The sequence below is a fragment of the Staurois parvus genome, unplaced genomic scaffold, assembly GCF_062004578.1.
Source record: "Staurois parvus isolate SC_StPar_1 unplaced genomic scaffold, SC_StPar_1.0 ptg000019l, whole genome shotgun sequence".
Lineage (NCBI taxonomy): Eukaryota > Metazoa > Chordata > Amphibia > Anura > Ranidae > Staurois > Staurois parvus.
Window position 1 is genome coordinate 19,882,218 of NW_028317815.1, and position 24,340 is coordinate 19,906,557.

The following is a 24,340-nucleotide window of genomic DNA, read 5'->3' on the forward strand; positions in this document are numbered from 1 at the left end:
ACAAAGGGGCTATATTATCTTACCTTCTCTAAGAAAATGCTGTTCCAGGACAATTCCTATGCCAGTTGTATGACCAAATACTCGAGCAATTCAAACTGTGCTGGGAGGATCAGTGTAAACTCTGATCCTCTTCTTTAGCAGAAATCACATGACCAAATGCCATGGCTGGAATCTGATGAAACTTGGAACAGTGTTTTCTGTGAGAAGGGTAAGGTTTTCTGTCTTTCTGTTTCTTGATTTTATCCCTTGTATTTTAACTTAGGTTTTCAACCCCTTAGTGACTAAAGGTAAAACAAATCTTAATACCTAAACACAATTTTCCAACTTTGACATGTTAGTAAAATCGTACATATCATCAAAACTACTTTGTATGTCCAGGTGGATTGTAACTTATTTTGTTCAAAATTGGGCTTTCTTTTGGTGGTAAATAGTAACAGATATCTCCAGATTTTTTTTTGTCATCAAGGGAAAACTAGCCCAAAATAGTAAAAATAAATAATTTTTTTAAATTAGCTGTATATTTCTTGCTACTACCATACCCTACCAACAAAGAACATCCTAAAATAAATTCCCCTGCCCCTGACATTCGCATCAATATCATATATGTGTATGTTATTGGTTGAAACAATACTGCGCATTTTTTATCCTACCTAAAACAACCTGACACTGACAATAACTGACACTAATACTACTTTTAAAAATGTTTAAAAAAAATCCCAAAATGTTCTGATCACGACATTTACCCTGATCTTGACCTTTGCTTGACCCTAACCTTGGCACTGTCCTAGATCTAACATTGATCTAGGTATTTTTCCTTTACTTTTGTATTTATTTATTTTTTATTACTACACAGTTTTGTTTACATTCTCCTAGCATGAGAGAGAGAAACAATGTTTCTCTCCCACATTCAGAGAGAAAAAAAACACAGGGGGCAGACTGCACAGTTAGAGGATATCACAGCAATCAGGTCCTGGGACTTGAGCGTTACTATAGGACCCAGACATCCCGGTTACAGCCCACTATCTGTACTGGGAATGTGCTGTGCGTAGCTCCCGGCACAAACACCAATATGCATATATGCAGCCCCATGGAAAAAACCCCAGTTCTGTAAGGCCACATATATGCGTATGGTTGGCATGAAGGATTTAAAGATGCAAGCTTGATAGTGTGCATGCGCGGCCGCCAGGATCGGATGTCCCGGCGATAGCTCCGCACACCTCCGGCGCCGATAACAGCCCATATAAGGGCATAGTGCACACTAGCTCCCGGGGCCCCCTCCAGACCTGGACCGGACCTCAGGCACCCGCAATATGCCGGGAAAACTGGCGGGGAAGAGCCTGGAGGCTCCCAGATGCTGCTCCCTGCGGGGACTGGGAGGTCCAAGATGGCGCCCAGATCGTGCCCGCAGCTCCTAGTGCCTCCTCTGCCTCTCTCACGGCAGCACCTCTCCCCCAGAGGGAGAAAACGAGCACCTCATCCCACACTGGACTGAGGAGGACTGCGACAGCATCACCAGCTGGGGTGAGTGTCTCCCTGCAGCCCCCCCGGTCAACTTCCAGCCCCAGGCTTCGGCCTGTTCCTTGGGCCGTGACTCCCTTGCCTCCTCGCCATTGAGCAGCGAGATCGCTGCCATTTTTTCCAGCCGGCATAGCGGTCCAGAACCCGCAGATGACAGCCCGGTTTCCTCTCCAATAATTCCTCCTGACCCACCACTATATTCGGGTGACGCGACCTTGATAGCTCAGTTCGCGGATCTGCTGCAATGCTAACTGGATAGAGCTACCTCAAAATTGGCGGCTGACCTTAAACAGAATTTTCAGGCCTTGGGCCAACGGCTGGACAGTATCGAGGCTAAAGTTGATGCGACAGCTCATAGTGTTTCCCAAAATTCCAACGTGATCACCGACTTGCAAGATCGCCTGGAGGAAGCATACTCTAAAATTGATGATTTGGAGAATCATCAATTCGCTTTCGAGGACTCCCTGAGTCTGTTGAGGAGTTCACTAGCTGCGCACACACCCTCATGCGGTCTGCTTTGCCCATCATTGATGACCTTCATCTTGAGATAGATCGTATTCACAGGGCATTGATCCCCCCCCCGGCATGGGGGGCCTCCTAGAGATATCGTCAAGCCTCATTTTTTTCAGGTCAAGGAAGCGGTTATGCGATATGACAGGGAGAATCTGGACCTTGAGCTTACGGGGCACAAGATACAAATCTTTGCTGATGTCTCTCCAGCCACGATCCAGAAGCGGCGATCTCTTAAGCCACTACTCTCTCACTTAGTTCAGAAGGGCATTAGATATCGTTGGGCCTACCCTTTTTTGCCTGCAGTTCATTTTTAATGGAAAATCCTATGGGTTTGCTACATTCCAGGATGGCGAGGAGTTGCTGCTTCAGCTGGGTGTTATCTCTCGCAGTCCGGCATTCCATTCCCCTACGGGATCGGCTTCTCGACCTCCGCTGCTCCAGCCATTGTGGGCGACGCCAAACTCTAAGAAGAAGGGGTCACAGAATCCACCTGGGAAGATCTCTAGAACTCCCATGTCCTTTTGGGGACTTTTCACTGTGATGTTTTGATTGGTGGTGGCCTCTCTGTGGATCCTGCGAGTGTTGGCCGCTGCTGCTCTGCTGGTGTGGGGAGATTGGCGGGGGGGGGGGGATTACATTACATCTGTTTGCTGAATGCCATTACAGAAGGTTCAATTGTTTTATTTTGTTCTTGTATTTTTATGCACTAACCTTTTGATTTATTGCTGATGGGTTTCTGCTACTGTCGGTGCCGGAGAGTGTCTTTGCGCTCACTGACTGGAAGACTCTTTCCCGAGATCGCTTCTCTGGGCAGATCCATTCCACTACAGGGCTATTGCTCTGTATTTCCTGGTGCATAGTCTGATCTATTTATATAGTAATGTTTCGTGTACCACGGTTACTTGACATGCAGACTTTTGTGTTCCGAATGTCTTATCCTTTCTCTTTCCTTTTTCTCCAATTTTTCCTTCTTTGTCTTTTTTTGTTTTCCTCCGGGGTCAGCTGGCAACATTTAGGGACTCTTAGGAATATTTTCACACTTCAGGAACGTAGGGTCTCCATCATGCTTAGCTCCTTAATTATTTATAATGTCTTTCCTACGGTCAACTAGAGGGGGTATTCGTCTAATTTCTCACAATGTTCAGGGGCTTAATTCCCCCTCTAAACGCATACAGGCTTTTAGTTCGTACCACTCTCTTGGGGCAGATATAGTTGCCTTACAGGAGACGCATTTTCCCCCCTTTTTCTCTCCGCGCTATATCCAAAAAAAAAATTACCCTGTCTGCTTTTTTGCTAATGTTACAGAGAAAAAACGGGGGGTGGCCCTTTGCTTGTCTCGCCGACTGTCCTTTACCGAATCCAAAATTATCCCAGACAGGGAGGGGCAATATCTTCTGGTGAAAGGCCACCTAATCACTTTTCTAATTTATTATACTCCAAATACCAATCAGGTGGAATTTTTTCAGCCCCTGCTAAGCACCCTGGTCGGGGAATTTGAGGGTGATGTTATTCTGGCTGGTGACTCCAATCTAGCACTGGACCAGACTCTGGATCGTTCCCAAACCGTCACGCTTCAGCCTCCTTCTTGACGGAGCCGTAAGTTGGCCCAACTATTATATTGCTATGACTTTATTGATGCATGGAGAGAGGCTAATCCTACTTCTCGAGACTGCTCCCACTATTCCAGGGCTCATAACAGTTATTCCTGTATTGATCATATTTTTCTTCAGACACATACACTCCCCAGACTTCTTACTGCTAAAATTTTCTCCACGCCCTGGTCTGACCATGACCCAGTTTCTATAACCTTGTCGTCTGGGACACCTGGTAAGACGGCTTTTCACTGGGGTCTTAATGACTCTATTTTGGGTAACCCCTCTCATTGTCGGAAAACCTCCTCACATCTACAAGCATTCTTTGACTTCAATAAAGCAGAGGACACGGACCCGGCGATTAATTGGGCAGCTCATCAGGCCTCGGTCAGTGGGGGTATTATTGAACTTTCTTCTTGTCTTAAAAAAGCCTGAAATGACCTACTTACCGTTAAAACTCAGTTATACACTGACCTAGTTGTTCAACATAAGCAAAATCCCAGTCCTGATTTGTTACTTAAACTTGACCAGGCCCGACTGGAACTTAATTTGTGTCTTACTACCATTGCTGACAAACAACTTCATTAGTCTAATCATAAATTCTTTACTTGGAGGGACAGACCTGGCACTTTGTTAGCACGCAAGCTGACTCCCAGACATTCCCAGACGGCCCTCCCCAAACTCAGACTGGATAACGGTTCGTTATCCCAGGACCCTAGTACGATGCTCCACAAATTTCATTCTTTCTACTCTAAACTTTATAGCTCGCCCAAAGGGGGTTCTTCTTCGTCTCTTGACACCTTTTTGGGGTCTGTTTCGCTTCCTCCGTCCAGGAGACCCATAGGGAGATGGTGGAATGGCCTATTTCATGTGGAGAAATTGGGAACGCGGTGAAATCTCTTGCCTCTCATAAGGCCCCAGGACCGGATGGTCTTCCCAATAATTATTATAAAGCTTTCCCTGATATTTTGATGCCCCATATGGTCCTCTACTTTAACTATTTGCGGGATGGGGGATTGGTACTCCCAGATGAAAATAAAGCATTCATCAGTGTCATCCCCAAGCCTCTCAAGGACGCCGCTATGGTTTCCAATTACTGGCCTATTTCCTTAATTAATTGCGATTTGAAGATTCTTGCTAAAATACTGGCCTTACGTCTCCATAAATTTTTGGCCCTATATATTCATGATGACCAGTCAGGATTCATAAGCGGTCGACAAACAACGGACCAAATTCGACAGACTATAGCTTTGCTGTCAGCTGTGCAGTCCAATTGGGACGGGTCTTCACAGACGGAAATTTTACTACTGTCACTGGATATTCAGAAAGCATTCGACAGTCTGTCTTGGGACTATCTGTTTCAGACGTTAGACAAATTCGGGTTTGGCCCTCATTTTACGACGCTGTTACGGGCCCTATATTCTACTCCGTCCGTTCAAGTTTCCATTCATAGATATAAATCAGCCCCTTTTTCGATAGAACAAGGGACTAGACAGGAATGTCCTCTTTCTCCATTGCTCTTTGCTTTGGCAATGGAACCACTTGCGATTGCTATTCGTGCTGATCCCACTATCTCGGGCGTCTACTGTGGTCAATGGGATCATAAATGCGCCTTATTTGCTGTTGATGTTCTCATGTATGTTTCTAATCCTCGAACGTTTCTGCCTGGTTTCTTCCACTTGTTTCATCGGTTTTCTGAGGCCTCTGGTCTTACTCTTAACTCGTCTAAAACGGTTGCCTTGAATATCTCATTACCCGATTCGGAGGTTCGTTACCTCCGGGAAAATTTTGATTTTCAGTGGGCCCCTGGCTCTCTTCCCTGTCTAGGGATTCACCTCACGAAATCTATATCGACGGTATACAAGACCAACTATCTCCCGCTTTTCATACAACTTAAAAATGACTTACTAGACTAGCAGGATCTTTCACTTTCCTGGTTCGGTAGAATTAATTCTATTTAAATGACCTTTTTACCGAGTTTATTGTACTATTTCAGGACGCTGCCAATCATGGTCCCCAAACGGAAACTGTTATTACTACAAGCAGCGGTCTCTAGATTTATATGGAGGGGAAAACGCCCTAGGATTAACAAGTCTACCTTATTCTCCCTGAAGAGGCATGGTGGTTTGGGATTCCCTAATCTTCTGGCATATTTTCAGGCGGCCCAAATATCACAGTTATCGTGTACTACGGCCAGGGGATATGTCCCCAGTGGGTCGGGATTGAGGCTCTTTCGTGCCATCCATACGCTGTGGGTACTCTCCTGTGGCTTCGCGGTGGATTGCGTCCTCCTATTTTGTGTCCTACTCTATCCTATTCGTTATCGGTGTGGGATAGATGGCGAGCTTGCAAACCTTTCTCCTCTCCACATACCCCATTAGCCCCAGTGTTTGGTAATCCTGAGTTTTCCCCGGGTCTATCTCCATCGGTGTTCCAGTGGTGGATTAATAAGGGTTTGTTACGTATTGGAGACTATTTACATGGGTTTAGTCCTCGGTCACTTCAACATTTTTTGACGACATATCAGATGCCTCCCAGAGAAATATTTCAATATCACCAACTTCGCTCTTTTATCCTTAGCAAACTTAGATTACTCAGAGAACCCTGTGCGCTTACTTCTCTCGAGGTCTCCTGTGCAGCAGGTGGGATGATGCGAGGTCGTTTATCCTTTATGCTTCCATTGTTGATCGCCTCGCTAAATTGTCCTACATGACCCAATGGGAGGGGGATTTAAATAGTTCATTAGATTTAGATACATGGCGGAATGCGGCTCATACTTTATCGAAGATCTCGATTAATACTGATCTTGTTGAATCCAATTATAAAATGCTACTTCGCTGGTATTTGGTTCCTACTCGCTTGGCCAAAATGTACCCCTCAGTATCATCTAGCTGTTTCCGACACTGTGGTCAAGAAAGTACTATGTTCCACATTTGGTGGAAATGTCCAGTTGTGAGTAGGTTCTGGATCCGCATATTTAATTTTATATATTCGGTAACAGGAGTTAATATCCATAGATCACCGGAAGTGGCCTTGTTTCATATACTTCCCGCTGACGTTCCCAAAAAATCGACTAAACTAATTTTATACCTCTTACTGGCGGCTCGCATTACCATAGCTAGAAGTTGGAAACAATCTGTGATCCCGTTAGACAGGGTGAAACATAAACGTAATTGAATAATGGTAAACGATAAACAAGTATTGTCAATGATGATGTGTCCAGATTTGAGGGGACTTGGGAGCCTTGGATTAGTTACATTTCTGTATTGTGAGAGTCTTACAGCTGACCCCCCCCCCCCTATTTTTTTCCTTTTTCTTAGGAGCTGTTTTCTCCTTCCTTTCTCTCTTTCTTCTCTCTTTTCTACTTTATCCGCTGCATTGTTTTTGTTACATTTGGTTTATTCCTACAGTTTAGTCTCTGTTTATTGATTGATGAAACCTGTACGTCTTGATGGTAATGGCACTCTCTGTGTGTATCCTTATTGCCATTGTTAGTCAAATTTTTTTGCGTGCCTATCAGTGTTGTGATTGTGATTCTATATAACGTCCCACCATGTAGGTGGACCCCTTTTTTTACCATCCTGTTTTATGCTATCATATGCCTGTTTCTCAATTAAAAAAAATATTGAAATATAAAGATGCAAGCTTTAAAGAACTTCTTTATGTCCCTTCCTCAGGCATTATAACATTATAATACAAGTATAAAATAATGCCTAAGGAATGGACATAAAGAATGTCCTGAAAGTTTACATCTTTAATCACTTGCTGACTGTCAACCGTAAATTTACTGCTGGTGGGCGGCTCCCCCTAGCACTGCAATGTACCAATACGCTGGAGTACTCTTGCACACTAGCGCTTCCCCTGGGGCACGCAGATGTGTGATCTGCAGCTGCTGTATCCACCAGACACAGTGGATTGTGGTGCTTGGGCCGATGTGAGCAGCCGAGATACCACGTGATCACTGTGTGATCACATTTCACATAGTAAATGGAATCCATTCATGACATTATTATTTACTACTGTGTGTGATCTCTGATTGGTCATCAGTGATCACATGGTACATGGGCCAATCACAGCAACCTGTACCATGTGATAGCTGTGGGCTAATCACAGCATCACAATAGTAAACAGCAAGCCATTCATGACAGTTCAGTGATTGCTGTTATAGTGATCATCACTGTAACAAGCAATCACAGTGTAATAAAAACAAATTCTGATCACCCCCTTCCCAAGAGTAGTACAGTGTCACCAAGGTGACACTAAACTACCTGATTACAGTATGTGAGAAAAAATGGAAAACAATTTAAAAAAATGGAAAAACAGGGAAAAAAAATAGAATTTTTTTTTTTTGTTGTCACCAGTCAGTATCCCTGATCACTGCCACACTAGTCATATGATGATGCTGTACTTCACTGGTGACGGTATCTAAAAAAAAAGGAAAAAAATATTTAATGTCATAATTTTAGAAAAAAATGTAACAAAAAAAAATCACAACTTACAAAGTACCTTGGACTGTCTACTTTCCAAAAAGGGGTCATTTGGGGACAGAGTGGATTTGATTTAAATCACGTTGATTTAAATCTCAATTTAAATTATAATTTAAATCACTAGTGAAAAGGCTCGATTTAAATCACAATTTGTGAAGAGCAACTGTCATCTCTGTCCCGCAGTGGCTCCTGCTCTGACCTGCTGTTGACTCACCAACAGTCCCATTCACTTTAATGGGACCGCTGGTGATGCGGCAGTGACACAAGGTGAGGGACTTGGCGGCAGCAGATGAGTGGATGCCCGCTGACAGGCGCTGCCATGATGGATCTAAAATGACAGGTGCTCTTTAAATATAAGGAATCTGACTCATTCTTGCTGGTAGTTAGAATCTTTAATATTTGCAAACCAAAGGAAGGTTTCCTTTTTAGAATAATAAGCTCACAGGTTAGTAAAACAGCCATATCAGAACTGACTTTAGGTTCATAGGTTTATCATACATAGTTGGAGAACTACTCAAATTCTTTTATTTCATGTTTTTCTCATGGTTACTGTGAAATTGTGTGAATGCATCAATGCAGTGCATATTATCTGAGCTTGGATTCATTGAATGAGTTTACCAAAAATGTCAATATTTCAGAATATATAGCCTATGCTACATATCTAAGCTCCATTTCATGCTGAATAAAATCAATTATTAATGTATGTTAAATAGAAAACTATATTTAGACAGATTTTTACTCCAAAAGCATTTTCATAAAATAAATTTGATGAAAATAAAAAAAATCCAATTTTTTAAAACATTTTTTTAAAAATCATCAATTTTTGTCCACCCTGTTTTGGGGTATTTGTACTGTCCTGGCATTTTAGGGCCTCAAGAAATGAGATAGGCAGTCAGTACATCAGGACTGATCAATTTTCAAATATATATATACCATAGTTTTTATTTCACAAAGACTAAATTATTTTACCAAAGAAATATATATATAAAAGCAGTATACATTTTGGCCTAAATGTATGAAAAAGTTTTATAACAGAAAGTTAAGAAAGAAACTAAGAAAAACATGTTTGGTATTTTTTCATTTGTATAGCAAAAAAATAAAAAACCCAGTGGTGATTAAAGTGTTGCTAAACCCACAACTATGCTTGTTATACTCACTGTGGAACCTAAGGGGTTAATCCTCTGCATTGTGTAAAAAAGCTGTTTGATTCTGACTTCTCTGATCCTCCCCTTCTTCCAGTGTCTCCCTCTTATCTCCTAATAAGGAATATGTCTGGAGACACATATGCCTTATGCCACACATAATGTGTATTGCTAGAGAGGTTTTTTTTTTTCATGGGAGCATGCATGTGATCAGCATTGGGCCAATCAGCACTGTCCAGACAGAGGTGAGGGGTTTTGTATCCTCCTAGAGCAGAAAGAAAACTCCTCCTGCAAGCTTTAACATGTGTTCTGCTGGACACTGATAGAAGTCACAAGACTGCTCTAACTGCTGATGAGAAAAGGTATTTAGCAATTTATATTTACTAAAATAATTGCATTTCTATGTAGTGTGTACTGTGGGAGACCAGATATGGTGAATGCAGGGTCCTGGGTTTATTAACACTTTAAATGCCACCAAAAGCAAGCTCTATTTGTGTGAAAAAAAATATATATAAATGTCATTTGGGTACAGTGTTGCATGACCAAGCAATTGCCAGTTAAAGTAACAGTGCTAAATAGCAAAAAATGCCCTGGTCATGAAGGGGGTAAAACCTTCCGGAGACCAAGTGCTTAATAACTTAATTTAACAAACAATCTTTCATTGTTTAACTCATGTTAAACAATCAAAGGTATTATTTAAATTCTAAACATTCAGCGTTTGCAGAAACATGATTACTGGCATGGTACAGGCTCTCTTACTGCACTTTTTAGCAAAGCTGTTAAAACCTATGTTCTTTAAGCACTTTCAGTAGCCGACCTAATCACATAGTGAGTACGCAGCATCTTCAACATTTAATTTTACACTATGATCCTGGTTAAACTGGTGCCATGACTGCTGCCCCAGGTTTCCTGTATCAGAGTGGCTGCTTTCCTGTGCAAAGTCCTATGGAGCCACTGTTGCATGGAGGGACTACAGTTGTGTCTCCCTACACTTTGTGCATCAACAGAAACACACAGTCCAGAAGCCTAGGATGGTAATCACTCCCCTGCTCCTCCCTCTTACCCTCCACCTTCTTCCTCCAAGCTTGAGGCTCACTGTTCCTGTGAAGGCTGGAATTTCAGGAAGGCAGCACTGAGAGAGCAGGAACCAGCAGCATTGGAAGCTGTGAACTGCAAGTGCTGGGGTAAGAATTTCAACACATAGATTACTGGGGAATGTTTATTTTATTGCGTTCTATTAGCTAAGCTAAAAAATAGTGAAGGTTTAATACTCTTACTGTTAGGCATTCAGTATAAGTTCATTATAAGTCATGGCTGAGCTGTGCTGCATTGTTACTAATATCTCAATAGTTAACTGAATCTTCTTCCTCTCCTCAGATTAGTTCAGTTTTACCTACAGATAGGAAGTAAGAACAGTGGCTCGACCTGTAGCAAGCCAAAGGCAAGAAATGAAGGTAAATGTAAATTTAAAATTGTAAAAAATGATGAATTTTTATCATCAAATTTCGAGAAATGCTGTATTGACATATTTTGAATGTATTTATTTTCCTGAAATTCTATATTCTGTTTTTTTGGGGGAGTTTGTACTGTTTAATCTCTTTATTTTCATTAGCTTTTTCATAAAAACACAATGTTTCCTAGTGAATGTTAGACAGTGTTGCCTTAGGAAAGGTATTCCTTTCTCAAAACTAAAAAACTAGACATTTTTCATTTAGATGGTCTTTTTTTTTTTAAATAAACCATTGTCAAATACATTTTTGTCATGTGGCAAGTTTGGCAGCACAGTTACATAGTTAGTAAGGTTGAAAAACGTTATATGTGGTTTGCACTTCTGTCTTGTGGCACTGATGTTCCTGGTTGGAGTCCTGCTCAGGACACTAAGTGCATGTTCTCTCTGTGCTTGCATGAGTTTCTTCTGGGTACTCTGGGTACTTTTTCCCATGCTCCAGAGACATGCTGGCAGGTTAATTGGCTCCTGTCCAAATGGGTCCAGTATTTGTGTGTATATATTCATGTAAGATAGGGACCTTAGATTCTAAGCATCTTGAGGGTAGGGACTTACAGTCAAAAAATAATTATTTGATCCCCTGCAGATTTGTAGGTTTGTTCACTTACAAAGAAATGAAGGGTGCATAATTTTTATCATAGGTGTACTTTAAATGATAGAGGCAGAATATCAACCAAAAATCCAGAAAAAAGCACATGATACAAATGTTATAAATTGAGTTACACAGAATATAACTGGTTACTAACATTTATAGCTAAAGTTGATCCAGGAAATATCTGATCGCCTCTCAGTAGATCAAGAAGGAATTTTTTTCCCTGCAGGAGCAAATTGGATCGTGCTTTGCTGGGGTTTTTTTGCCTTCCTCTGGATCAACTGTGGGTATAGGATTATAACTTTTTTTAATTTTTTTTATTAATGGTTGAACTGGATGGACTTTTGTCTTTTTTCAACCAGACTAACTATATAACTATGAGTTGCAGATCAGTGAGTAAAATAAGTACTTGATACCCTACCAACCAGCAATATTTCTGGCACCCACAGACTGGCTATGTGCTGATGTGGTACACAGATTAGTCTTTTCAATTTAAGAAGGTGCTCCTAATGACAACTCGTTATGTGTATAAAAGATACCTGCCCACAGAATCTCTTTCTTCAATTCAAACTGCACCACCATGGGCAAGTCCAAAGAGCTGTGAAAGGACATCAGGGACAAGATTGTAGACCTGCACAAGGCTGGAATGGGCTACAAGACCATCAGCAAGAAGCTTGGTGAGAAGGAGACAACTGTTGGAGTGATTATTTGCAAATCAAAGAAATACAAAATAACTATCAATCGCTCTAAGTCTGAAGCTTAATGCAAGATTTTGCTTCATGGGGAAAGGATGATTATGAGAAAAGTAAGGGATCAGCCCAGAACTACATGGGAGGAGATTGTGAATGATCTCAAGGCTTTCGAGACCACAGTCACCAAACAAACCATTGGCTACACAATACACCGGCATAGATTGAAATCCTGCAGTGCCTGCAAGGTCCCCCTCCTCAAGAAGGCACATGTACAGGCCCGTCTGAAGTTTGCCAATGAACATCTGAATGATTCAGAGAAGGATTGGGAGAAAGTGCTGTGATCAGAGGAGACCAAAATTGAGCTCTTTGGCATTAACGCCACTCACCATGTTTGGAGGAAGAAAATTGCTGATTATGACCCTAAGAACACCATCCCTACAGTCATGCACAGAGGTGGAAACATTATGCTTTGGAGCTGTATCTCTGCTAAAGGTACAGGCCGACTTTGCTGCATTTAAGGGCCAATGGACAGCGCCATGTATTGTAAAATCTTGGACGAGCACCTTCTTCCCCCAAAGCAACAAAGGAGTGGCTCAAGAAGAAGAACATTAAGGTCATGGAGTGGCCTAGCCAGTCTCCAGACCTTAATCCTATAGAAAATTTATGGAGGAAGCTGAAACTTCGAGTTGCCAAGCAAAAGCCAAGAAACCTTAAGGATTTACAGAAGATCTGTAAAGAAGAGTGGATCAAAATTCCTCCTGAGATGTGTGCAAACCTGGTAACCAACTACAAGAAACGTCTTACCTCTGTGCTTGCCATCAAGGGTTTCTCCACCAAGTACTAAGTCATATTTTGCTTGGGGATCAAATACTTATTTTACTCACTGAACTTCAACTCAATTTATAACATTTGTATCATGTGTTGTTTCTGGTTTTTGGTTGATATTCTGTCTCTATCATTTAAAATACAACTATGATAAAATTATATACCCTTCATTTCTTTGTAAGTGACTTACAAAATCTACAGGTAATCAAATAATTTTTTTCCCCACTGTATGTAAATGTAAAATTCTGTGTAAATTGTTGCCATTATATATACTATGTCTGTAATATACACCGGGTAAAATAAATATTGAACACATCACCATTTTTCTAGGCAAATATATTTCTAAAGGTGGTATTGACATGAAATTTTCAGCACATGTCGGTGACAACCCATGCAATCCATACATATAAAGAAACCAAAATAATATGTTCAGAATTTAAGTTATCTGCAGTAAAGCTGAATGATGCAGGGAAAAAGTATTTTTCATGCTAACTAAAATGTATTTAATACTTTGTACAAAATCCTTTGTTGGTAATTACAGCTTCACCTAACTTGAATCCAATAGAAAATGTATGGAAAGAACTAAGGATCAGAATTCATAGAAGAGGCCCACAAAACCTGATTTGAAAACAGTTTGTGTGAAAGAATGGGCCAAAATCACACCTGAGCAATGCATGGGGCTAGTTTCTCCATACAGGAGGTGTCTTGAAGTTGTCATTACAAACAAAGGATTTTGTACGAAGTATTAAAAAAATTTCATTTAGCGTGTTCAATACTTTTTCCCTGTGTCATTCCTTTTATTATACATAACTTAATTTCTGAACTTATTTGTTTTGGTTTCTTTGTATGTATGGATTGCATGGGTTGTTACCAACATGTGGTGAAAAGTTCATGCCAATAGCACCTTTAGAAATATATTTACCTAGAAAAATGGTGACGTGTTCAATACTTATTTTACCCACTGTATAGGTTGCCAGCACTTACAAAGCTATAACAGCTTGTTATACCATTTAATGCTTTGCAAAATCATACTTCATTCCTAGGTTTATCTGATCCATTCAGATTTCACTCAGTGTAACACATAACGCATTCAATATTTTTTTTTAAATACTGTTTATTGCCTTATAGTGTTAATTTTGTTGACGAAAATATTTTCATCAACTAAATTAGTACTATTTTAGTTGATTAAAATACGACTAAAACAATTCAGATGACGAAAATATGACTAAAACTAAAAAGGCATTTTAGTCAAAAGCCTATGACTAAAAGTAAATCTAAATTTAAAGGTCAAAATTAACATTGGTTATTTATCATAACGGTTAAATCTGTGTCTGTAGTTCATGTTCAAACCTTAATACTATAAATAATATCTTATTATATTTTTTACTTTAGGAGTATATACTGAGTTTGCAAATTCTAGAGAAATGCTTAAATAATGCATTACAATTTAACTAAATCCATTAGATTTTAGTTGACTAAAATTATTTTAGTCGACTAAAATGTACGGGAGTTTTTAGTCGACTAAAACTAAAACAATTCAGTTGACTAAAATATTACTAAAATTAAAATGGCATTTTAGTCAAAAGACTGTGACTAAAACTAAATCGAAATTTGACTTAAAAATTAACACCGCTCATGTCCATACGTATGTGTCATCGGTATATAACACACTGGTAACAGTGCGTTTGGTTAGATATAGTCAGGTCCATAAATATTGGGACATCGACACAATTCTAACATTTTTGGCTCTACACACCACCACAATGGATTTGAAATTAAACAAGATGTGCTTTAACTGCAGCCTGTCAGCTTTAATTTGAGGGTATTTACATCCAAATCAGGTGAACGGTGTAGGAATTACAACAGTTTGAATATGTGCCTCCCACTTGTTAAGGGACCAAAAGTAATGGGACAATTGGCTTCTCAGCTGTTCCATGGCCAGGTGTGTGTTATTCCCTCATTATCCCAATTACAATGAGCAGATAAAAGGTCCAGAGTTCATTTCAAGTGTGCTATTTGCATTTGGAATCTGTTGCTGTCAACTCTCAAGATGAGATCCAAAGAGCTGTCACTATTAGTGAAGCAAGCCATCATTAGGCTGAAAAAACAAAACAAACCCATCAGAGAGATAGCAAAAACATTAGGCGTGGGCAAAACAACTGGAACATCCTTAAATAGAAGGAACGCACCGGTGAGCTCAGCAACACCAAAAAACCCGGAAGACCACGGAAAACAACTGTGGTGGATGACCGAAGAATTCTTTCCCTGGTGAAGAAAACACCCTTCACAACAGCTGGCCAGATAAAGAACACTCTCCAGGAGGTAGGTGTATGTATGTCAAAGTCAACAATCAAGAGAAGACTTCACCAGAGTGAATACAGAGGGTTCCCCACAAGATGTAAACCATTGGTGAGCCTCAAAAACAGGAAGGCCAGATTAGAGTTTGCCAAGCGACATCTAAAAAAAGCCTTCACAATTCTGGAACAACATCCTATGGACAGATGAGACCAAGATCAACTTGTACCAGAGTGATGGGAAGAGAAGAGTATGGAGAAGGAAAGGAACTGCTCATGATCCTAAGCATACCACCTCATCAGTGAAGCATGGTGGTGGTAGTGTCATGGCGTGGGCATGTATGGCTGCCAATGGAACTGGGTCTCTTGTATTTATTGATGATGTGACTGCTGACAAAAGCAGCAGGATGAATTCTGAAGTGTTTCGAGCAATATTATCTGCTCATATTAAGCCAAATGCTTCAGAACTCATTGGACGCCGCTTCACAGTGCAGATGGACAATGACCCAAAGCATACTGCAAAAGCAACCAAAGAGTTTTCTAAGGGAAAGAAGTGGAATGTTATGCAATGGCCAAGTCAATCACCTGACCTGAATCCGATTGAGCATGCATTTCACTTGCTGAAGAAAAAACTGAAGGGAAAATGCCCCAAGAACAAGCAGGAACTGAAGACAGTTGCAGTAGAGGCCTGGCAGAGCATTACCAGGGATGAAACCCAGCGTCTGGTTATGTCTATGCGTTCCAGACTTCAGGCTGTAATCGACTGCAAAGGATTTGCAACCAAGTATTAAAAAGTGAAAGTTTGATTTATGATTATTATTCTGTCCCATTACTTTTGGTCCCTTAACAAGTGGGAGGCACATATGCAAACTGTTGTAATTCCTACACCATTCACCTGATTTGGATATAAATACCCTCAAATTAAAGCTGCCAGTCTGCAGTTAAAGCACATCTTGTTTGTTTCATTTCAAATCCATTGTGGTGGTTTATAGAGCCAAAAATGTTAGAATTGTGTCCATGTCCCAATATTTATGGACCAGACTGTACATTCACGTATGTGCATGGAGAGAGAAAATTGAAGATTGTAGTCTCAAGAACCATGTTGGGGTTAGGCTGTGAGAAAGGGGAGTGGGATCAAATGCCCCCGATCTTGTTGAAGCACTTTGGGGATCTCTGGTAGTGTGAGTTTGTAAAGTGTGGGAACAATTACTTAGCTGTTATAACTTTGATAAAGTAGGAGGAAGGGGTTGCTGAATAATATTTTGGTTAGAGTTAATAAGGGAGAGCCCTAAGAAACCCATTCAAAATGTATTCTTTATGTTGAATGCTTCAAGTGTAATAAGATTTATAACTTAAATAATAACAAGAGAAAAGCAAGTGTCTACATGTGTGAAGAGAAGATATGCACTAGAAGTACTGTTTCTTTTTTCTCTGCAGGCTATCATGAATGGTGTAAAATACAAATTAACTGGGCATGGGGTCTCACTTAGTAGCTGACCTCACACAATGCAGGAGTGTTCACAGTTTTAGGCTGATGCCTCACACTTTGTTAGACTACAGTCACCAACACATTTCCCATACCTGTACACATAAACTGCACACAAATACGTTTCTACTTTTGTAATCAGTTTAAAATGAATAACGTTAAGCAGCCTGCTAGAACTTTCATAGTTTTTATACAATTTTTATACAATTATGAACAGAAAAATTACAGTCATTTTTACTTTAAAAGATGTTTTAGCTGTATGCATCATTGTTAAAAGCTTTCTTGTTTCAGGCAGTATTATTGTAATAAAAGACATTGGGGTAGATGTCTTCTTAAGAACATTGAGTGCAAAGACATCTAATAATTGGGTTTATTTACTAAAAGTAAATAGGCTGTTCACTTTGCAAAAGAATTTTACCCAAAGGTTAGTGAATTTGGTGGAATTTTGTTTTGCAAAATACCCAGTTATGTGCAAAATTTAAAAAAAAACAGCATTTTTGATTACAAATGATTAGATGATGGAAGTTAACAGAGCTTCAACTCATTCACTCATTCAAAATTATCTTGCAACTTCCATAGCAAAATGAACAATCTATTTGCTTTTAGAAAATCATCTGCTTTGTCTTTAGAGCATAGGCAAGTGGCTGCTTCTCCTGTGGCTTTCCTTATGGCCTAAAGTAACTAATATGCAACCAATCAGCATTAATTTTACTTAAGTCAAAACAGCAAAAGGTGGATTCTAATAGGTTGCTCTCATTGTTGGTCACTTAGTGTTTTGCTCTATTTGCAGCAAACTGATATGTATTATACCCTGGTATACTGATATCCACTAAAGAGAGATACTACAAATGTGTATATGTGATACAATCATCATACAAATGTAAGAAGATAACATTGATTGGTTGTATATTGCATTTAACTTTGTTAATTAATCAAAAGAAAGCAATACACAATAATAGTTGTAGTGTGTATTGTATATCATTTACAAACTTTCACAAGTGTCTCCTTCAAAAAGTCTACCAAAGAATAGTTCTTATTTCCCATAATAGGTTTTCTTTTTAATCTAAAACTAATAAATATGAAATTATGTTTTTGACATTTTTAACATGTTGATATGAGATTTGGTTCTATACCACATTCATTTTGTAAACCAGGATAAAGAAACATCTTTCCTATATATGAAAGTAGTCTCATATGTGTAAATTTTAATGTGTTTTGCTGTTTTTAAGGTATTGTTGTTCAATATACAAATGACAATGGCATTAGCTGGAATCTATTGCGTGAGCTGGATTTTCTATCTTATCTGGAGCCACAAATAATCTCCATAGAATTACCACGAGATGCAAAGACTTCTACAACGGCATTCCGATGGTGGCAGCCACAGCATGGTGGGTCCTGTGAGAGGGTTTTAACTGGAAAGGGTTGTTCTCCTATGTCGCCATCTTAGGCAATCGTCAGTCATTTCTTTGTGCCCCAACATCAACAATTCCAACGTAGAGTATGCAAGTAAAAAAATAGTGCATTGTGTACTTTTTCCTTTAGGTATAACACAGTGAAACTTCCAGCTATGACACTGTACATTATATGTGTATTTGTTTTGTATTGTGACTATGTTCCTTTGTTAACTATCATAATTATTCCAGGGAGACAATCAGGCCAGTGGGCACTAGATGATATCCTCATTGGAATGAATGACAGTTCCCGAACTGGGTTCCAGGACAGGTTCGATGGCTCTGTAGATTTGCAAGCAAACTGGTACCGAATCCAAGGAGGCCAAGTAGACATTGACTGTTTGTCTATGGATACTGCCCTTGTTTTTTCTGAGAACATAGGTATGTCTTAAAATATGGTTTGTATAAGTAAATGAATAAACTCTCTTGCTTCATCAACAGCTTCATACATGATGAATTACTTTAATTTATGCCTATACATCACCCCAAAATGCCATTGCATATACTTATTTGAGAAGAATTTTGTATCCATTTTTATGGACCCTTTCTAACAGCTATAAAAATGTAAAAACACCCCTTAATCGGGTAATGTATTCATTAAAGATTGAATTTCTTTTGTATAGTAATAGAGAGACAGGAGGAAATTTAGGATGTGTGAATCACAGGACTAGCTGAGCAAAACTACAGGTTTTGGCAGGTGAAATAATTCACACACTGTATGCATATTTAATATTTTTAGCTGTTTCACCTCCTAGGTTTTGAACATCTAAAATGTTTGTGTGTGCTGTAATTTAACCCCAGTACGTGTTACAGCAACTGTCTATCACTACTTTTATCATACATTACTAAAAATATTCATATAAATATGCAAAAGATATCATGGTTTGATGCTTGTGCAAAACTCAAACCGAAACATTTTTAAAGCCAAGATACAATTATTTCGCCATTAGGGAGCAACAATGTGCAGGCGACGGCAGCTGCCAATAAGTATTATGTAGTCAGACTAATGTAAGGTGATGATTTCATTGGCTTCTACAGTATGTGTTATTGCTTTCTGCACATATCTCTCTGTTCTACTCTATAAAGATTTTACTTTTTTATTTCTTTGCTTCATGTTGACTCACATGTCCATCCTAATGCTCACCCAGATAATTTAGTGTAAAGAGGTAGTAAAGAGCATCATTGGGATGCCTGCTTTGTCACAGGTAAATGTATATCAGAATTATTTTGCAGATCAGTATGTGCTATGATATCATGTATTAATGCATTATAATAGTGACCATACACAGCAAGGCAATCAGAAGTTTTATTATTAATAAGGGGCTTTTGGAATTATACTCCTGGGTATATAATTTATTTGTGACTGTTCATTGCACAAACTATACCTAAAGCAATGTGAAATATCACTAACTGGTAGTTAGATAGAAATCTGCTAGCATACCACAATACCCATGGTTATAATAAATGGAAGACAAGTGCTAGCACAGCACTTGTCTTCCACTGCACAAACTATAGAACTAGTACAAAAGCCTAAAGGATATAGGCACCCAATACCACAATGCTGTACAACAACCTGATAGGACAAAAAGTGTTTTTAGCCACTTTGTTTGGCTAAATAAGGAGGTGAGCGCACACCTATCTATTGAGCACGGGGAGTGTGGCACAAAAACACCTTATTTGTCACTGAAAAGTTATAGAAAGCACAAAGAGGACTATTTATGAAGTGTTTAAAGTATTGGATTAGTATTATTTTTGAAATAGCACTATATGTGGCACTGGTTTAAAGTAAATTAATTTCTTCACGTTTATTATTTATTGCATCACTTGTATATGAGTTTATAAGTATATTGTGGAGCGCGGCACATTTATATATATTTGTAGATATATATAAAATATTTTTTTATATGCTGTACAACATATTCTACAATATTATAATAATAATAAAATATTATGAAATATACAGAATTTTATGTAAATACAATAAATATGTCATAACAACATTACCGGATCCTCTTATTCAATAGTGCAACTATATAAATATTGTAAACTTTCTAACTCCCTGACTTCATTATCTTCATCACCTTCACACATATATGCAAAGCATCCAAGTGTAAAATGCAAGAAACGGTGCCATTTATATACAGGTCCTCTGCCACCCTCCATTTCACTCATGTCTGACTTGCAGGTAAATTCATGACTTACCTGCTACTTGTATGGAAACTCTGGTATCTTCGGGAACTTTCTTCATATCTAAGTGCATGTAAACTGATGAGACCAAACATTTTTGTTAACACACAACCAAAGGGGATTTATCCCACATTTTCCCAGGCAACAGTTTGCATGGAGACTGCATAACTTACCTTTACCATATACAAACTTTGAATTGTCAAGCACATGCAATCTATCCACTTGACTGCTGTTTTCCCACATTTATAATTTAAACACACTACTTTTAGCCATAGAATCTATTTGTGAACCTATCACACCCGAGAGCCCAGAGGCTATCTTTGAATAATGTATGGGCTATAGACCCTGGAAAATGCATCTTCCATGTTTCTTTGTGGATACTCCAGAATTCTATGCTTGAACTGTGTGCATGTGGATTTCTATAGAACATAAGCTGCCTGTTCCCTTGTTGGAAGATCTGGTATGTCCTGTACTTGTGGATCATTCAGCTGCAGTAGTCTTAATTTGATATATTGTATATACAAGGAATTCACCATCCAAAATATTTGTTTTGCAAATAAGTACACCTTTTTGGGACATACATGTGTTGATGCTGTGGTACCCATTATACACAATTCGCTATTTATTCTATAAGCACCACAGTAAATTACTTGACCTGGGCTATACTTACTAATTACATGAAACACACAAAAAACAATCAATCTTCAGGGTCTACTGAATTTGTGCAGATACCATTGTGTAAATTATTCACTTCAGTATTTGCAACATTCTTGAGCTATATAGTATACAGTTTATTGGTATATCCTCTCCCTATACTTTATTGGATTAGACATTTCTAGCTAGCCTGTGAGTTTTCTTGCAATTTATTGAAAGGACCATTTCAATAACCACTTACCCTCCAGAGGATTTACCCTCTTCCTGACCAGGCCATTTTTTTGCTATACAGCGCTGCATTAATTTAACTGGCAATTGTGTGGTCATGCAACGCTGCACCAAATTAAATTTTTGTTCTTTTTTGCCCACAAATAGAGCTTTCTTTTGGTGGTATTTGATCGCCTCTGCGGTTTTTATTTTTTGCGCTACAAACAAAAAAATACCGCAAATTTTGAATAAAAACTATATTTTTGACTTTTTGCCAAAATGTATTCTGCTACATGTCTTTGCTAAAAAAATTCCTAATACATGTAAATGAATTGGTTTACGTGAAAGTTATAGCGTCTACAAATGGCGGTATATATTCTGGGATTTTTATTTTCTTATTTTTTGTACTAGTAATGGCGGCGATCAGCGACTTATAACGGGACTACGGCGGGCATGCTTACACTTGAGGGAAACTAACTGCCACTGACATCCTAATGACACTAATACAGTGATCAGTGCTACTAAAAAGTACTGACACTGTACTAATGACACTGAGCAAGAAGGGGTAAACATCTGGGGCGATCAAAGGGTTAACTGTGTTCTGTGTTGTTTTTTACACATGTGCTGTGTGTGTTTTACTATGTAGACAAGCTGCTTTGTATTGCTCTGCTGTACAGAGCAATACAAAGCAGCCTGTTTGTGCTGACAGGGGAAAGATGTGTGTTGTTTACACACAGACCTCTCCCCTGTCACTGTTCCTTGGCGATCGGCGGGTGTTGGCGGGGAATCTCCGGCCGGGACCCGGTGATCAACAACTGTAGCCGCCAATGGCGGCACGGGTAGGGTGGCGTGTGCGTGCGCCCCATACCCGAAAATGCTAAATCACATATATATATGTGATTTTATGCAGCCCTGCTGCCCTCTAGCAGTAGTTCTGCTATAGAGCGGCGGGGAAGCAGTTGATACAGCATGTTATATCATTACATTTGGAGAATGTATGATTGCTTTGTTATACAATATGTGCATGGAGGTGATGGTGATGTCTGAGTCGGAGAGTTACACAGTATTTATATAGATGCGCAATTGTGTGGGAGAACCCAATAATGTTTTTGTATGCAATATTTATTGTATTTACATATAATTCTGCATTTGTATTTTTCATTACGTATGAAGTAAAGAATATGAATACAGCATTGTTGTTTGTGGTATATGGGTGTTTATATCCTTTACCCTTTTATACCAGTTCTATAATATACAGTACATAGGCCATGGTCTAGTGCAAAAGAGCTGTAAGGTAGCATACAGTCGCATACAAATCTTGTTGCTGTCAGTAACACACTAGGGTTGATTTACTAAAACTGGCGAGTGCAAAATTTGGTGCAGCTGTACATGGTAGCCAATTAGCTTCTAACTTCAGCTTGTTCAATTAAGCTTTGACAAAAAAAAACCTGGAAGGTGATTGGTTTCTATGCAGAGCTGCACCAGATTTTGCACTCTTCAGTTTTAATATATCAACCCCACTGTGTATAATACAAGGCTCCAGACTTTTGCTTTCCCTGCACAGTTTGTGTGCTTTTGTTGGTGGAATATTTAGCTGTGTACTTTTATGTACAGTGCACCCACACACCCTAGAACCAAATTGCTACCAGAACATTGCAGTGGTTTTCTTTTCATGCACTATTGCAAAGTTGGCAAATATCTTTTTCAGCCAATCCATCATAGCAGCAGGTAGCTTGTTAGGGGGATATTAAGGCAGGAAGTTTAAATCTGGCCCTGTGTACAAGTGTACCACTGTAGCTCATGTAAAAAATAGCTTTTGTTACCTTTTAATTTTTTCAATTTCATTATTTTCTTTGTACTTAGTTTGGAGCAGAGTAGACAAATTGCTGTTTTGTACAGATCCCATTGAAATATGACTCAGCTACAGGAACATTATGGGATGATTTCTAATGCATTGTTTGATTTGTACTGCAGGAAAGTCTCGATATGCAGAGACATGGGATTTCCATGTGATGCCATCCAGTTCTCTACAGTTTGAATTGAGCATGGGCTGTAGTAAGCCATTTAGTGATTCTCACACAGTTCAGTTGCAATACTCACTAAATAATGGAAGAGATTGGCACCAGGTTACTGAGGAGTGTGTGCCACCCAGCATTGGCTGTTTGCATTATACAGAGAGCTCTGTTTACTCATCTGAGAGGTTCCAGAACTGGAAGAGAATTACTGTATATCTTCCACCATCAACAATGTAAGTGTGCGGATGCTTTATAACTCATTAGACAGACTGTTGAATATAGTCTTTTTAGTGCTTTTAAAAGAAACACACAAGACATCAATTTGCTAAAACAACATTTCTGTGTATTATTTAAATTTCTATATGTATATGGGAGCAGTCATATTTGCATATTACATGTGCAAGTTCTGCTTCCTGCACTCTAGTACTACATGATAATTGTGCTTTATTGCACCTTCCCATGATGCAGGTCTATGCATCAACAAATATTTTTCACCAATCCTATGGAAAAAGCTTTCTTTTTAATACAAAAAAAAATGGAAGAGTAAACAAATGTAATGTGAAAGTCATACAAATTATATTCTCGCTTAGTTTGATGTGGACATAATGCACTGGTGAACACTCATGTTAAAATTGTACATTATTTTTTTAGTTAATTGGCCACATTTCTATTACACTTTAACATTTTTTAGTTAAGATATATATGTATCAATATACAGTAATAATGGGGGAAACTGGTGCACTCAGAATTTGGTGCACTTGTACATGGCAGCCAATCAGCTTCTAATCTCAGCTTGTTCAATTAAGCTTTGGCAAGAAAACCTGGAAGCTGATTCGTTGCACTAAATTTTGCACGCTGCAGTTTTAGTAAATAAATCCATATGTCTCAGATAAACTTGTCTACTATAAAATTTTCTTGTTTTTTGTTAGTAATTTGCTGTTCAAATGTTTTACATCTTTCAGTGGATATTGAAAATGATACTTAAACTAGATTGAATAATACACTTGTATTTCAGTGTGCTTTTTCAGACTTATGAAAGCAGTCATTGCTAAATACTGTACATGTGAGATCAAGAACTGTGGAGTTAAATTAATTTGGCTTATGTACTTTGTTTCTGCTGGACAACCCTTAGCTTAATGTCTACGTATTAAATATGTACCAAAAGCAAATAAATTATT

The 24,340-nt window shown here is 39.0% G+C and overlaps 1 protein-coding gene across 3 annotated transcripts in view; it reads left to right on the forward strand.

Annotated features, from left to right (window-relative positions):
- RELN (reelin) overlaps positions 1-24,340 on the forward strand; it is a 547,755-nt gene that overhangs the window by 411,010 nt on the left and 112,405 nt on the right. For all 3 annotated transcript variants that reach the window (XM_089685528.1, XM_089685532.1, XM_089685541.1), the window contains exons 31-34: positions 10,630-10,706; positions 17,878-18,036; positions 18,292-18,480; positions 23,122-23,395. In XM_089685528.1, the coding sequence (XP_089541654.1) occupies positions 10,630-10,706; positions 17,878-18,036; positions 18,292-18,480; positions 23,122-23,395 (699 nt within the window). The remainder of the gene's footprint in view (positions 1-10,629; positions 10,707-17,877; positions 18,037-18,291; positions 18,481-23,121; positions 23,396-24,340) is intronic.